At 47.3% G+C, this 14295-nt stretch overlaps 1 protein-coding gene across 2 annotated transcripts in view; it reads right to left on the bottom strand.

Annotated features, from left to right (window-relative positions):
* The window catches only part of TPH1 (tryptophan hydroxylase 1), a 391357-nt gene that overhangs the window by 48610 nt on the left and 328452 nt on the right, over positions 1 to 14295 (bottom strand). For both annotated transcript variants that reach the window (XM_086956069.1, XM_086956070.1), the window contains one exon: positions 12712 to 12838. In XM_086956069.1, the coding sequence (XP_086812195.1) occupies positions 12712 to 12838 (127 nt within the window). The remainder of the gene's footprint in view (positions 1 to 12711; positions 12839 to 14295) is intronic.

Genomic DNA, 14295 nt, shown 5'->3' with positions numbered 1-14295 from the left:
TGTGTCATACCTTGAATGACTCCTTGAGGAACTCCTGGGGGGTGAATAACTTCTTGGAACGGTCTTTTGGATGGTTGACTTTGGGTCATCTGACTCCGAGTAATCCTTGGTTGACTTTGAGTAGTCGGATGCTGAGGAATCTGACTCTGAGTAATCCGTGTCACTTTCTTTGTCACTGTATCTTTCCCGTTGTCTTTTTGCTGGTCTGCCTTCCCTCTCTCTCCTTTCAGTTCTGTTTGTTTTCCGAGTTCTATCTTCCCAGGTATCTTGATGGTTTGCGCTTAGGTGCACGTCCTTCAATCCTTCTCTTGCTTCGATTTGCATTCCAATTTCGGCCTTCTTGATGATTTCCTTTAACGACCAATGCCCTTGCAGGATCTTGCGCTTTGTGTCAGGGTTTGTGCAACCTTCAACGATCCGAAGTCGAACCGCATCCTCATTTGTGAAAGTGTTGAAGTGGCAGCCTCGTACCATACTTTGCAAACGAGTGATGAAATTTGGCAACGGTTCGCCTGGTTCCTGCCGTGCTGTATTGAAAGCCATGCGATTATGATCCACATCTGTCTGTGCGTTGAGATGAGCACAGAGCTCCCTTTGGAGTCTTTTATAGATTTCTGTGTCCTCTTTGGAAAATGTCCTGATTGGGCATCGGCCCTCCGGACCCACCAAATGGAGGAGTAGTATCAGACATTTCCTCTCTCTTTGCTCACCATTGGCTTTTAAGAAATCTTCTAATGCTTCGAGCCACCGGTGTCGTTTGAGATCCGAGATCCAATCATCAGTCTGCATCGCTGGGGGCGGTACTTCACTGTATGGAGTGACCCGCCGTGCTATGTCTCCTCCCGCCATGAGAGAGGGAGATTCTGGTCAAGGTCTTTGGTCTGGTCGTTTGCTTAGAGATTGATAGTCTTTGTAACCAACGGAGTATGCGCCGGCGAATGAACTTGGATGGTTCTGCTCTCTCCGGGGTCCTCTGTAGGACTGCCCTCCTCTGGGTCTTCTGCAGTTCTGTCCAGCAGCTCTTCTCTCTTCGGCGCTCTTCAGTTTGTGCTCAGTGTCGTCGTTATCTGTCTCTTGCATTTGCTAATGCTTGTTCCATTGTGCTGTTGTCGTTGCTTGGTTCTTGTGTTCGCTTGTGCCTCTTATTTTATAGACACGTGTTGCTTCAGTACATTCGCCACTTCACATTCGTTTGCGTTTCTCAATGTCCACGTTGCCACCAGTGCTGACATTTGTTTTTGTCAACGCATGTTTGGTAAGTAACTCTTGTGGTTGCCCGTGCTTGTTAGTTGATTCACTCTCGTGTGTGCACGTGCTTGTTCTGTTTTGGTTGCCACGACTTGTTCATTATTGTTCACACGCCGTTATCCACACTTATGTGTTCGCCTTGCCACTGCCTATTTCTTGGCATTTACCAGTGTATGTTTATTTTTCATATACCAAGGCTTGTCGACTGCATGTGCCAGTGCTTGTTGTTTCTATTCGCCAAGACTCGTCTGTTGGCTCTTGACAGTACTTGTTTGTTCCTTGCCAATGCTTGTTTGGCCTTCGCCAATGCTTGTTTGGCCTTTGCCACTGTTCGTTTGGTCTTCGCCAAGGCTTGTTTGGCCTTTGCCAATGCTTGTTTGGTCTTCGCCAATGCTTGTTTGTTTGTCCTTTATCAATGCTTATTTCCAAACACTGCTTGCCTGACTTAAAGATGGCCGCTCCCGATTTTCACAGGGGTGTCCCATTGGCTTGCCTGACTCCAATATGGCCGCCGTCCCTGAAATCCCAGCTTGCACGAGACTTTCACTTTGCTCATTCAGACCCGGGCCGACTCAATCAGGACTCACCGGCCGCCGGTCCCAGGGACATCAGCACTTCTCCCGGTCTCTACACTGATCCACAGGTGAGGTTGGAGCGAGCTCCCGCTTCGCTGCGCTAGGGGCCGCTTCCACGCGGCGACAGCGTGTCACAACACACGCATCAGGCGTGAGATTCCTAGCGTCGGGGCCACCCGAGCTCCGGTTCCTCCGCGCTCGACGGCGCTTGCCGCCAAACCTTCTGGGGGCAATGCTCTTCACTAGGGGCACTATTTTCTACTTCTTGGGCACTAGGCAGAGTCGGGGTGGGCTCCCGACCTCTGCTCTATCTGCATATGCTGGGGTATATGCATTCGGCAATGTCGCGTTTCGGCGCGAACTGTTCCGACTTCTCGAGCGCTCCAACGCTCGGTACTGCGGCTCCCTCTCTTCTCCCTCGAGGCCTCTGAAGGGACAGGGTCACCGGCTGCCAGCTTCTCTCTGGGGCAGCCAGTGCAGCGGCGGTTTCTTATTCTTGGCGCCGCCTTCATTCAGCAGCGGAGCTCGTTTCTCGACTCTGCGGGGACAAGGTGGTTTTACAAGGTGCTGTGGCTTGTGGGGTTTTGCTCATCCCACCCTCGTCGCCAGTTGTAGCGTGCTGCTACTAATAACCACAGACACCATTGCTTATATCCAAGAGCTTTATTTAGTACCTCTTACTCACTCACTGTCCCTACTCTAACTGACTCGTTCCTTTGCCCCGGCTCCTCCTGTTCCTGCTCCTCCCATGACTCCGCCCCCCAACCACTAGACTACCTCACACAGCTCTACAGTCTCCTTTGCACCTGCAGCCCAGGCTCTGATCACGTCCAGCTCCCCTGCTATCACAAGCGAGCAGTGCTGACAGAGCGGCAAGGGAAGTGGTTGATAATCGAGGAGGGGTGGGGAGATGAGAGGTTCAGATAGAAGAACGAGTTGAATGCAAATGGAATAAAATACTGCACGGGCTAAGAAACAAGCAGCCATGCCACTGCTGTGACTCGTTGCCCCACTCTTCCCCATGCGGATCGAAGCTAGACAGGCTGAAAAACAAGCATTTACCTTGGAGGGGTGGTTGGGGCGGAGAACACTCTAGCTTATTAAAAAGATTTTAGCTGCTGGACGGCGTGTCACAGTGCAGTTAGACTCCACTGCCAACACCAAAGAACACAGCTCCAACACGAGCTACGAAAAGTCAGTAAAAAAAGAGTGCTGAAGAACTGTAAAAAACAAACAGAGTAAGATCACATGTAACAGGCGCAGTCCTCATGGGAGGTCACAACAGTACAAAAGAAGGGACTGTCACAACAGTACAAAATGAGGGACTAATAAACACATTAGCCAAACAAAAGGTAGCATGTATTCCGGATACAGCATGTCTCGAAGAGACAGCACGCATGCGCTGCCTAGGAGAGACCTAAAAAGGGGTGCAAAAAAACCATGCCCACTCCATATTAGACTGCCTAGCTCAGAATCAGTGTGTATATAAATAGTGAAAGGGCACAGTAATTTTCAGCATGAGATTCTGCTGTCGAGAAGTGTTCATTATTGGTACTATAGGCATGCAAGCCAGCTGCAATGGCAATTGCTGAGTTTTGTGAATACCTGGGTATCCTAAAGATGTACAATAATGACATCACCGCAACAGTTCAATGTGCTCGAATGCTGCTATTATTGCAAGAAATATTTTTATAATGCACCTTGCTGTTCACGTCAGCTCTAATATAATCCAGGCAAAGCTGCACCGGTGGATGGAACACACAATATAACATCTATATTGAAAGGACTGGCCCCAAAATGACATGAGATGCATCATTCTCCATGATCAAAACTGGAGATGAGTCTGGTTGTCTACATACTGGATTTCAATTGAAATATTTCTTTTTTTTTTCAATTGAAGTTCCCAGCATTTCTGCGTTTTATGTGGAATAATCACATGCATATGTTACGTTCAGTAGAGGAGGTTGATGCCCTCATCGATAAAATAAGGAATGAGAGTGGGGTGCAGGGGGTTCAATTGTGTTTGGGGCTCCTCTGGAGGGATCTGGGAACGAATCGTAAAGTTTATCTCTTTTTGCTTTAGGCCCGAGGGACAGAGGCCAAACAAGCTTAATGCCTATAGCAGGGCGGTTCCCCGGGGGTGGTGGGTCACGGAGGCAGGTGGGGGAAGGAATGGGGAGGGGTGCACAGGGGGTAGCAGTGAAAAAAAAATCTAAAAAATATCCTCTATCTCTACTTAATATAAGACCGCCTGCTTAAAGTTCCTGTTCTGGGTGGAATGTGTTGCCCCATTGTGTAGTGAAATAAAGTTTATTTCGTGGAATACAACGGGTTGAGATGTCCACGTAGACAAAGACCGGCCATAAAATATTTAGAACAATCTCCCGCCCAAGTCTGTCTTTTTCAGGAGACACATCTAAGTCATATGGAGTGTCGGGCTACCTTTGTTAAATATCCCTGGGTAAAATATTTCTGCTCTTCTGAGCAGATAACTCACAGTAAAGGAGTGGCTATTCTGATTAAACAGAGGGCAAGATGTACCATCGAATCAATACAAACGGACCAGACAGAGAGATGGATTGTAGCCCTGTTGGACTTTGGAGGCTCGGAGTTAACCATTGCCTCCTTTTATGGCCCAAATATTGATGATCCAACACATATTTGGGAACTACAGTATAAACTAATGGAAGTCCCATCACCTATAATTATCGGCGGCAACTGTAACGTTCCCTATGGCCCTTTAAGAGATTGATCAAAGCAGAGTCATTATGTAGGAGCCCCATGTGTTCGTCGGGCCCTGGGCAACATGATACACAATCTGGGGCTTGCTGATGTCTTGAGGGCAAAGATGGGCGATAAACAGGGGTATACTTTCTTCAATAAGAAGCATGGGCACTCGTCCAGAATTGATTATGTTTTAGTTGATAGGCCTAGTTTAGAAAATGTATCCTCTATCCCTATCTTACCTAGTCACATATCAGACAATGCCTCCATTTCCTTTGTGGATCTAGGGAAGAGGTATAGTCCCAGGCCTAGATGGACATTAGAAAGGTCAATGCTGTCGGATGTAGAAATAATTGGGGCTCTTAAAATTGCTAGCCTAGATTATTTCTCGATAAATATTGGTTCAACCTCAATGGACTTTGTATGGGACGCTTTCAAAGCCCACTTAAGGGGTCTGTTACATAGCTTGATCTGTTCTAAGGATAGGATGGAGGTTCAGGGGCTACGATATTTGGAAGGGAATATTCTCAGGCTAGAGGATGAGAGGTCTTGTTGTATTCAGGGGAACCCAGAAAGGTTGATTCAAGTTCTTAGGGACCTGGATTGTACCCGCCAGGATTACAGGGGTAGGTTAGACCAGAAGGTGAAGGCTCAGTGGGCGACCCAGAATGTGCAGAATTTCGAGTATGGTGAGAAGGCAGGTGCCCTCTTGGCATTGAAAGCAAGAGTAGATTGTGCTAAAAACATTAATGAATTAATAATAAATGATAGTGGGGCAACGTCGAGAAGAGTGGAGGATATGCAAATCCGCCCCCTCTCCTTATTCTCAGGGCTGTATAAGGAAGAGATGGCACCTAGCTCTGAAACTCTTCAAAAATGGTTGCAGGTTAAAGCTCTATCAGAACTAACGGAAGGTAGTCGAGATAGTTTAGATGCTCCTATCATCGAGAGCGAGATTATAATACAGTTGAACAAATATAAGAAGAACAGGCAGCGGGTACTGATGCATGCCCTGGTGAGGTTTACAAACTCCTCCAAGACGAATTGGTCCCGATGTTGAGTGTATTATTTAATTCTGTTTATACCCTGGAAGGCCGGCGGGTCCCTAGGTCCTGGAAGGAGTCTACAATCTGGCTTATTCCGAAGCCTGGGAAGGACCCCCTTAAAGCGGATTCATATAGACCAATCTCCCTGCTGAATGCTGACTATAAGATCTTTATGAGTATTCTCGCAGGGACATTGGTCAAGCTTGCCCCGAAGTTGATCATCTCAAACCAAAAGGGCTTTATCCCAGGGAGAGTTATTCAGGAGCAGACGCTTCTACTTATCGGTAATATAGACCTGGCTGTGGCTCGGTCGAAACCCTTGGCTGTAGTGGCACTGGACACAGCCAAGGCGTTTAACAGAGTATGCTGGGTATACCTCTGGGAGGTACTTAGGAGGATGGGCTTTGGGCGTATTTTTATTCAGACCCTGATTAATTGTTATCAAGGGGCTTCTGCTGTAATCTTGTTACATGGTATGTTAACAGCAAGTTTTAACATTAAAAAGGGAACAAGACAGGTCTGTTCCATCTCGCCCTTGCTATTCGATCTATATATAAAGCCCCTCGCCCAAGCAATAAGATTAGACAAACAGATCACTCCTTTTAGGTCCCATCAATACTGCAGTAAATTGGCTCTCTATTCTGATGATTTACTATGTACACCAACGACCCGGCTGAGGTAATACCATTGGTTGAAGCCCTATTGGAAGAATTCGGTGCATACTCAGGCCATTTAGCTAATACCTCCAAAACCGAGGTAATGTGCTGTAACATCTATAATTGGGAGGGCAGAATAAGTAAAGAGTTCAAATACTTGGGAATTACTATAGTTAATGACTTAGATAAAATTCCACAGATCAATCAAAAACAGACTATCAAAGAGGTGGATCGTCTACTTTCTAGATGGAAAAATCTTCCCATGACAATATATGGAGGGTCAACCTAGTCAAAATGTTCATCTTCCCAAAGCTGACTTACTTGTTTAATGCTATCCCCCTTAGCTTTCCCAGCAAGGATATTGGCAAAATTCAAAGCATGATTGGAAATTTTTTCTGGACAAACAAGAGCTAGACTGTCATGGAAGAAGTTGAGACGTAAACTCTTGAAAGAGAGTCTTGCTCTTCCGGACATTGTCGGGTACTCCGTTGCCTTCCAATTAAAAAAAATCCAGATGCTCTCTACCAAAACAGAGGAAACAAATTTGGGTAGGTTACTGGGAGAAATGGCCATTGCGGAGGGTGGGAGAGACTGCTTCCTTTATAAATTTGGGGCCCCTAGGTACCTGAAAAAGTATGCCTGAAAGTCCTAAGGGCTGCGGTATAAAGTCAGATGTAGATGGGGATTGGTTATTACTCCAAATTAGCACCGATCTGGGATTCCCCCAGGATCCCGGCCTGTTTGAAAGATAGCCTAGCGATACCATTAAAGAGGGCTGGTATTTCCATATGGTATGAACTTTTATCATCAGAAGATGTCCACCCTTGAGAAGTGTCAAGATCTAAAATTAGAAGCGGTTTCTCCAAATTCAAATATCTACAATTGGTCTCCTGGTGTTCTGCGAAAAAGGAGTCCATTAGTGGTGATTGGCAAACGGAGATTATCTTGCAAGACCCTCACTCAAAAAGAAAGGAAGTCACGTTATGGTACAAGAAGCTCCTGAAGGCTGATGTTGTGGACTGTTCCCCACAGTATGCAGTTTGGAATCAGTCTCCCTTAGACTCCAACTTTGAAGATCTATTTGACTTATCATTGAAATCGTTATATAAGTTTCTCAAACCGGCTAACTTTTGCGTTATCAACAGGCTGTATTATACCCCGGCGAAGACTGCTGAATTTGCCCCCCAATCTTCCTCTAAATGCCAAAGTTGTGATTTTCTCAACGCGGATGATATCCATATTTTTTTGTGTGTACATACAGCCAGATTCATCAATGTTCAATTCTGCGATTTATAAATTGCGAGTAAATGCGAATCGCAATTTAGAAATCGCAGAACGGCATTCATGATGTTTTGCGATGTAAAAATGCGAATCGCAAGCGATCACAATTGCCGATTGCGAGAAGTCCGAAATCAGTAAATAATCGCAGAATCGGCCGAAACCCCTGTTGAAATTGCGAATTCGCAATTACCGATATCGCAAATTGTGATCTCGCTAACTGCGAGATCGCAAAAACGGGAAGTCGCATCCTGAGCACAGTGATGGCATCACAACCAGGAAGTAGGCAGGTCCCACCCTCATTCAGCACTGAGAGTCTGAAGCACAGGCAGCAGTACCAGAGCTCCCCTCCAGCATTCCAACAGGACCACAGCAGGAGATAGCACAGTGGCAGCCATGGCAGAGGATGCAGCAGGAGCTTCCACCAGTGGGAGAAAACGCAAAATTAAGTTTTCGGAGCTGGAGCTCAAACACCTAATTGAAGGAGTCTCCAGGGATCACAACCGCCTATTTGGCAGGTATTCCCGAAGGGTGCCAAAGGCGGACAAAAGACGCATATGGCTGCGCATCCGGGCCAAAGTTAATGCCGTGGGAGTGACCGAGCGCTCGGTGGACGAGCTGAAAAAGCGCTGGTATGACTTGAGAGGGCGGGCAAAAGAAAGGATTGCAGAGAGGCTGGGGGAGCAATTGGCGACAGGCTGGGGGAGCAATTGGCGACAGGTAGAGGGGAGCCCACCGTCCCACCAAACACCCCAATGGAGGACCAGACGGAGGAGACCATCGACCCACAGGCCTGCGTGGGTGTGACCCGGCTTGACTCCTCCCGACCCACCCAAGACACACCAGGTAAGTGCCATGCGACTGGAACCCCCTGTCCCCTAACATTGTCCACGACTCCAGCGCATCCCATTACAAATCCCAAGCATGCAGCCAATGTACTGCTCCATAGCGCAATTGTATTGTGGGACATGTAGTCTGCCCACAATTACCAACCTGTACCATAGTGCCCCACATGTCCAGTGACAGTCAATCCTGCATGCAGACAGGGAATGGTAGACTGCATGCATGTAGCAAGCCTAACTGTGTACGTAACATGCCACTAATCAACGTCCACTTTACATCACAGGTGGCGCTGATGTCCCCAGCACTGACAGTGAGGCCCTGGTGATTGAGGAGAACATGGAGGACACGGAGGGGGATACACACCATACTCCACAGCCCGGACTATCAGGGCAAGCTGCAACAACACCGGTCATCCCACCACCCGCCCCTGTGGCCCGTACCACCCCCGTGACTACAGGTGCTGCAGTCGTACCATGCAGCACACAGCCAGCAGTGCGGCCTGCAACACCAGCAGCAGGTCGCCAACAAACCCGCCGCCCTGCGGCTGTTAGGAGCCAGACGAGCGGTCTGGTCAGGGAGCCGCGCACCAATACATCCCTCGCTGGCAGGGGTAGAAGTGTTAGAGCAGGTGGGCTCTCCATTGAGCGCAGGATGCTGAGTGTGCACCAGACCCAGGCCCGACACCTAGCCGCCATCCACCTCCAACTGGATAAGACGGCACGTAACGTCGCACAAATGACTGCAGCTGGGGAGGCCAACACACAGGCAATGGCCCGTCAGCGGAATGTCAATCGCCGCCGACACCGTCAACTATTGACCCGCCTGTCGGCGTACACCAGGTCAAACCGCATCATTGGTAACGCCACCTCACAGCTATCGCGACGATCCCTGGCCTTGCAGGTACAAATGGTGCAGTGCTGACAGGACGTAGCTACAGCCCTGGAAAACATATCAGTGGCCATGCAGGGCATGCAGGCCAGTGGCCATGGCCAGGCGGGGGGCGGTGGGGGGCAGACGACAACAGTGAGGCAACATCAAGCCACAGCAGCCAGTCCATACCACCGGTCGTGGCACCCCGCCGCAGCAGCAGGCCCTCTGCTGCCGCATGGCAAAATCAGGAGGAGGACGTAGAGAGGAGGTCTGGGGCAACTACCCGCAGACGCCACTGAACTGTGGTGCATTCCAAAGAGGCCGCATGCTGCCACAACATGCATGCCATTCAGACTCACCTGGACATATGACGCAATATGTCAATCTTTGAACAATTTTCAGAATGCCATGTTTATTGTGAATTAACAGTAACTAAAATTCTGAAAAACGTAAACTGCCTCATGTCATTATTAATGTTGTCATGCATGAGTTGAGTAATGGGTGTGGTGAGTGGGTCCACTAGAAATAGTTCATGCAGATTTTGTTGCGGCGCCTGTGTCCTTCTGCTGGATTCTCCCCGCGTGTGTGACGCACATGTGCAGGTGGCCGATTGTCCCCTTCTGACTCACTGCCTGAGATGTCTACAGGTATCCTGCGCTTGGTAGCAATGTTGTGTAGGATAGCACACATGGCCACGATGCGGCAGCAAACCTCTGGATCGTATTTGATGGCCCCACCAGTCTTGTGCAGTATGCGGAATCTGCTCTTCAAAAGCCCAAATGTCCGTTCTATGCAATTTCTTGTGCGAATGTGTGCTGCATTGTAACGCCGTTGCTGTGGTGTTGCTGGGTTGAGGTATGGGGTGAGTAGGTACTCACGGAGAGCGTAGCCGCTGTCACCTGCATGATAGGAGCAGAGGGTGAGTGCCTGTGCAGCGCAGCCTCATTAGCATATTGTACTGTTGTGTGGCATGTGTACTTACCCAGTAGGTGGCCTTCACCAAAGTCTCCCCTGGCCAGACGTGTGTGGAGGCCACTGTGCCGGAATATGAAGGAGTCATGTGTGCTCCCGGGTACTGTTCTACTATGTCCGTGATGATTGTCTTTGCATTGCATACCATCTGTATATTGAGGGAGTGGTAGGACTTGCGGTTCCGATACATGAACTCTGTTTGTGCAGGTGGGCAGATGTGGATGTGGGTACAGTCAATGCATCCTATGATGTGTGGAAATTGGGCTACATTGTAAAATTGCAGCTTGGTTTCGTTCAAGTCCTGTTGGCTGGTGGGAAATGAAATGTAGTGGTGTAGGCGGGTCAGCATGGCCTCCAGGAAACTCCTTAGGCAGCGGGACATGGTGGGCTGGGATATACCCCCTGCAACAGCGACTATTCCCTGAAAGCTTCTGGAGGCCAGTAGGTGCAGGCTGCACAATACCTGCACATGTGTGGGGACGGCGTTGGTCCTCCTTGTTGGGTGCTGCAGGAGGGGTCTAGGTCCCGGATCAGCTTGATTATCATTGCCCCACTTAGGCGGTACTTTGCGTAGATCTGCTCCCTGGTTTGGCCCAGTAGGGTGACCCGCAGACGGAATATCCGATCCTGGATGCGCCGTCTGTTCCGTACTGCTCTCTGTAGCCTTCGCCGCCTGACCACCATGTAGAGTCCTGGCATTGCGAGAGTCCTGAGGCTCCAGCTGCATGTCCTTAAGTGTGTTTGTTCTAGCCAGCAGCTGTGGGTACTTAGCAATACTTTTTTTCAGAAGTTTTTTTTTTCTTTCATGGTTACCACCTGGTTTGGGTTCTCCTTAATTTGCGCGTCGCTATTAGCGATTTTGGGGTTTTCTGCAATTAGTAAATTTTCATGAATTGCAATAGCGATTTTTTAGCGATTTCGAACTTTTATTCGCAGAAAACCTGCTTTCTCGCTATTGCCGATTCGCAGATTGTGTTCTGCCTGGTTTCTGCGAATTTCATAGCGATTTTGCATAAATGTTTAGCGAATTCGCAATTTTTTTTGTTGAATACCTTTTCTACATATTGCGATCGCAATTGCTTTTTCGCAGCTATTGCGATCGCAATTTGGCTTCATGAATCTAATTAAGTGCTTTTTGGAAGAAGGTCGAGCACGTTTTATGTGGCATCTTTAAAGTTTAGTTGAGAGTTCATTCCAGCATAGTAATCTTTGGTGTTGATAGTGACTCTATCAATTTTTTACAGCCATTACAAAGAGGTTTATTGTTATATCTAATCCTTATAGCCCGAAGGGAAATCTGTAAGCTATGGAAGGATCCGAGGCCCCCCTTGTGTGAGGATTGGTTGAAAGCCGCTTTTGCTACGTCACGTCTGGATCAGGGGGATTTAAATGAGTATACCACGAATATTTGGCTGGACTTTATATCTTGGGGAAGAGAGATGAGACTGGCTTTTTGCCCCCGGGTCCTATGATTACACTAAGCTTCGAACAAAGGAGCTGGCCTGGCTAGGCCTAAAGCGAATGCAGTAGCAGTGGGTGCATAGTTCAGATGGACGGCTTCTTGTTAGAAATTGCAGACACTAACTGGTGAGTTGAGGACAAAAAAAAAGAAAAAAAAATTTAAATATTTCTAAAGCATGCGAAATAATTGGATGACTTCTTTAGTCCACAGCCTGTGAATGCGATGACATTGGAACTATATGCAATTCATCATTAAACAAGATATTTATTCAGGTCTGAGAGCATTCTTTCATGACTATGGAGGCGTGCTGTGGCGAAGGCTATCTCTTCAGACACTGCAGCTTTTTCCAATAAAGCACCTCCGATCTGAAAACAAGGATGTAACCTAACCCAAATGCTTGATGCACTCTGCGGACTTTATACATTACTTTCCTTTCCTCGTTTCCCTACACCTTCACTTTCGAAAAGTAATATTTTTCTTCCGAGTTAAAAATGATGGAACAACATTGACACAATTAATTTATGCTAATGCAACACTTTCAGTGACAATTTGGAAAAAGAGAAGCATGCTACTGATACAATAACAAATGGAAAACACCTTAAATAGACAAACCTGTGTTTTTCCTTAAAACAAAAAACACTCAACACTGCTGTCATCTTAACTACATAAGTAAATAGAAAAGTTACATTGGTATAAATGCCATTGTTTTACATTGGTATGCATGGTATGGTGTCAAATTAGTAGGAATTGTCTGGCATTACATTGGTATGGATGTTCATTTAAGAGCACCTCCAGACCTATGCTGCTGCTGAAGCGCCTGGAAACCCTCCAGGGTGATAAGCTGCGCCACACAAATCTACATATTAAAACACAACAATACTCTATTAAAAGAGTATTGCGAACGCAATGGATAACAGGGACATACAAGTGTGTATGCACTTTGTGGGTTATTTGGCGTTGTCAGAGGCAAAGACCGTGATAACTATATTGAAATTGTATTGCCCACCCCTTATAAAGTGAAAACACCCTTTACATACCGTAGCAAGCTTCTGGACAGCCTCGTCCGATGCACCCAGTGATGCCAGACCAATTTCCTGAGAGAACTGAGCAAAACTCGGTTCAGCCAATAAAGGGACATGGCCCAGCAGCTCATGGCAAGTGTCTCTGAAAAAGACAAATAGAAATTTTTTAGCAGATAAATAATAACAATTTCTCAATGGAAGACGGAAAACAATACTTTTCACTGTGTACTGCAATAAACGTCACCCCAATACGTTTGTACATGACAGCATGAGCAATGAGAGGAAAGGTTTAAAAGTGTCTTTTATAGCATGTGGCTAATCGATAAAAAAATAAGCAAATCCAAATTGGCACAATCCTAGATTTACTTTTTTAAATACATCTCAGGACTGACAACTGTATGAATGGGCACACCGAAAATAAAATAGAAAATACGTTCCGAGGTTTCTTCTGCCACTCTAAGGTACAATGTTTTGTAATGAACAATACTTTCCAAGGGAAGGTCTGCAAAGCTGCACCAGTGGCAGAATTCCAGGTGTAATCCTTGGAAAGTTATGGGACTTTTTGTACAGTAATGCACATTTTCTTCTTTTCTCATGGAGAAAACATGATTTTCGAGTAAGCCGCTAGTGCTGGCCTCTCACGCCTGCTAAGGAATGCCTGTATACACTCACGGTTGATTAGTGCATTATAAAAAACAAACAAAAACAAATTTCACCGTGGAGAAATCCCTTCTTCTAAACCCTACAGAGTTTCAAGAAATCCGTTACTCTTCTCGTCCTCGGTATGGATTTATTCCCGCCCAATAAAGCAGGAAATCTATGATCATTTCCAGGGTGTGAAATTGTCAGAATGGAGATTGTGAATGTAACTCTTTCAAGACAAACCATGGGCCATATTACACAAGGTGCCCCTGGGGCGCAATGGGTGTTTGCGCCTGCTTTGTGTGCCCCCATGGCATTTTGATATTACAGAAGGGACGGCAGACACTTGTGCAGCCCATCTGTAATACGGATAGCGCTGCCACACACAAAGCACCAGCAGAGGGTGTTCTCTCATTTGCATAGGGGCGTGCCCCATGCAAATAAGGAAATCCCTTTGCTTCTGCATCAACGCCGTATTATAGACACAGGCGAAGAGACAAAGAATCTTTCAGGAGGCGCAATGATAGTGCGCCAACTAAAAGGTGGTGCACTGTTTGCGCGCCCCCTGATTGCAGCCCTCTGGCAGGGGGAAAGGTGGTCCCATGGACCCCCAGACATCACCTTGCAGGTGGGTGAAGTCACTGACTGCACCCAGCTGCAAGGGGATTTCTAATTCTCTTTAAAAGTGCAGGCGGGGGCCGCCTGCACTGTGAAAACAGGGAGCAGCTTTAAAGCAGCCGCTCTGTTTATCACATGAATGTGCTGCCCCCAGGGCAGCTCGAGTTTGTGGTATTTTCCTTCATTGCGCTGGGCGCACATTTTAAAAGGTGGGCCAAGCGCAATCAAGGGAAAAGCCCAGCATGTATAATACGGCCCTGTTTTTTCAGTCATATGAATTGATTGGGGGTGGGTGGATAGTGGCTCCCATGGGAGTGCCCTGGGAGGTAGCCTTTCCCA

This window comes from Lissotriton vulgaris, chromosome 2_1 (assembly GCF_964263255.1).
Source record: "Lissotriton vulgaris chromosome 2_1, aLisVul1.2, whole genome shotgun sequence".
Lineage (NCBI taxonomy): Eukaryota > Metazoa > Chordata > Amphibia > Caudata > Salamandridae > Lissotriton > Lissotriton vulgaris.
This window is presented reverse-complemented; position numbering and strand designations above follow the sequence as displayed.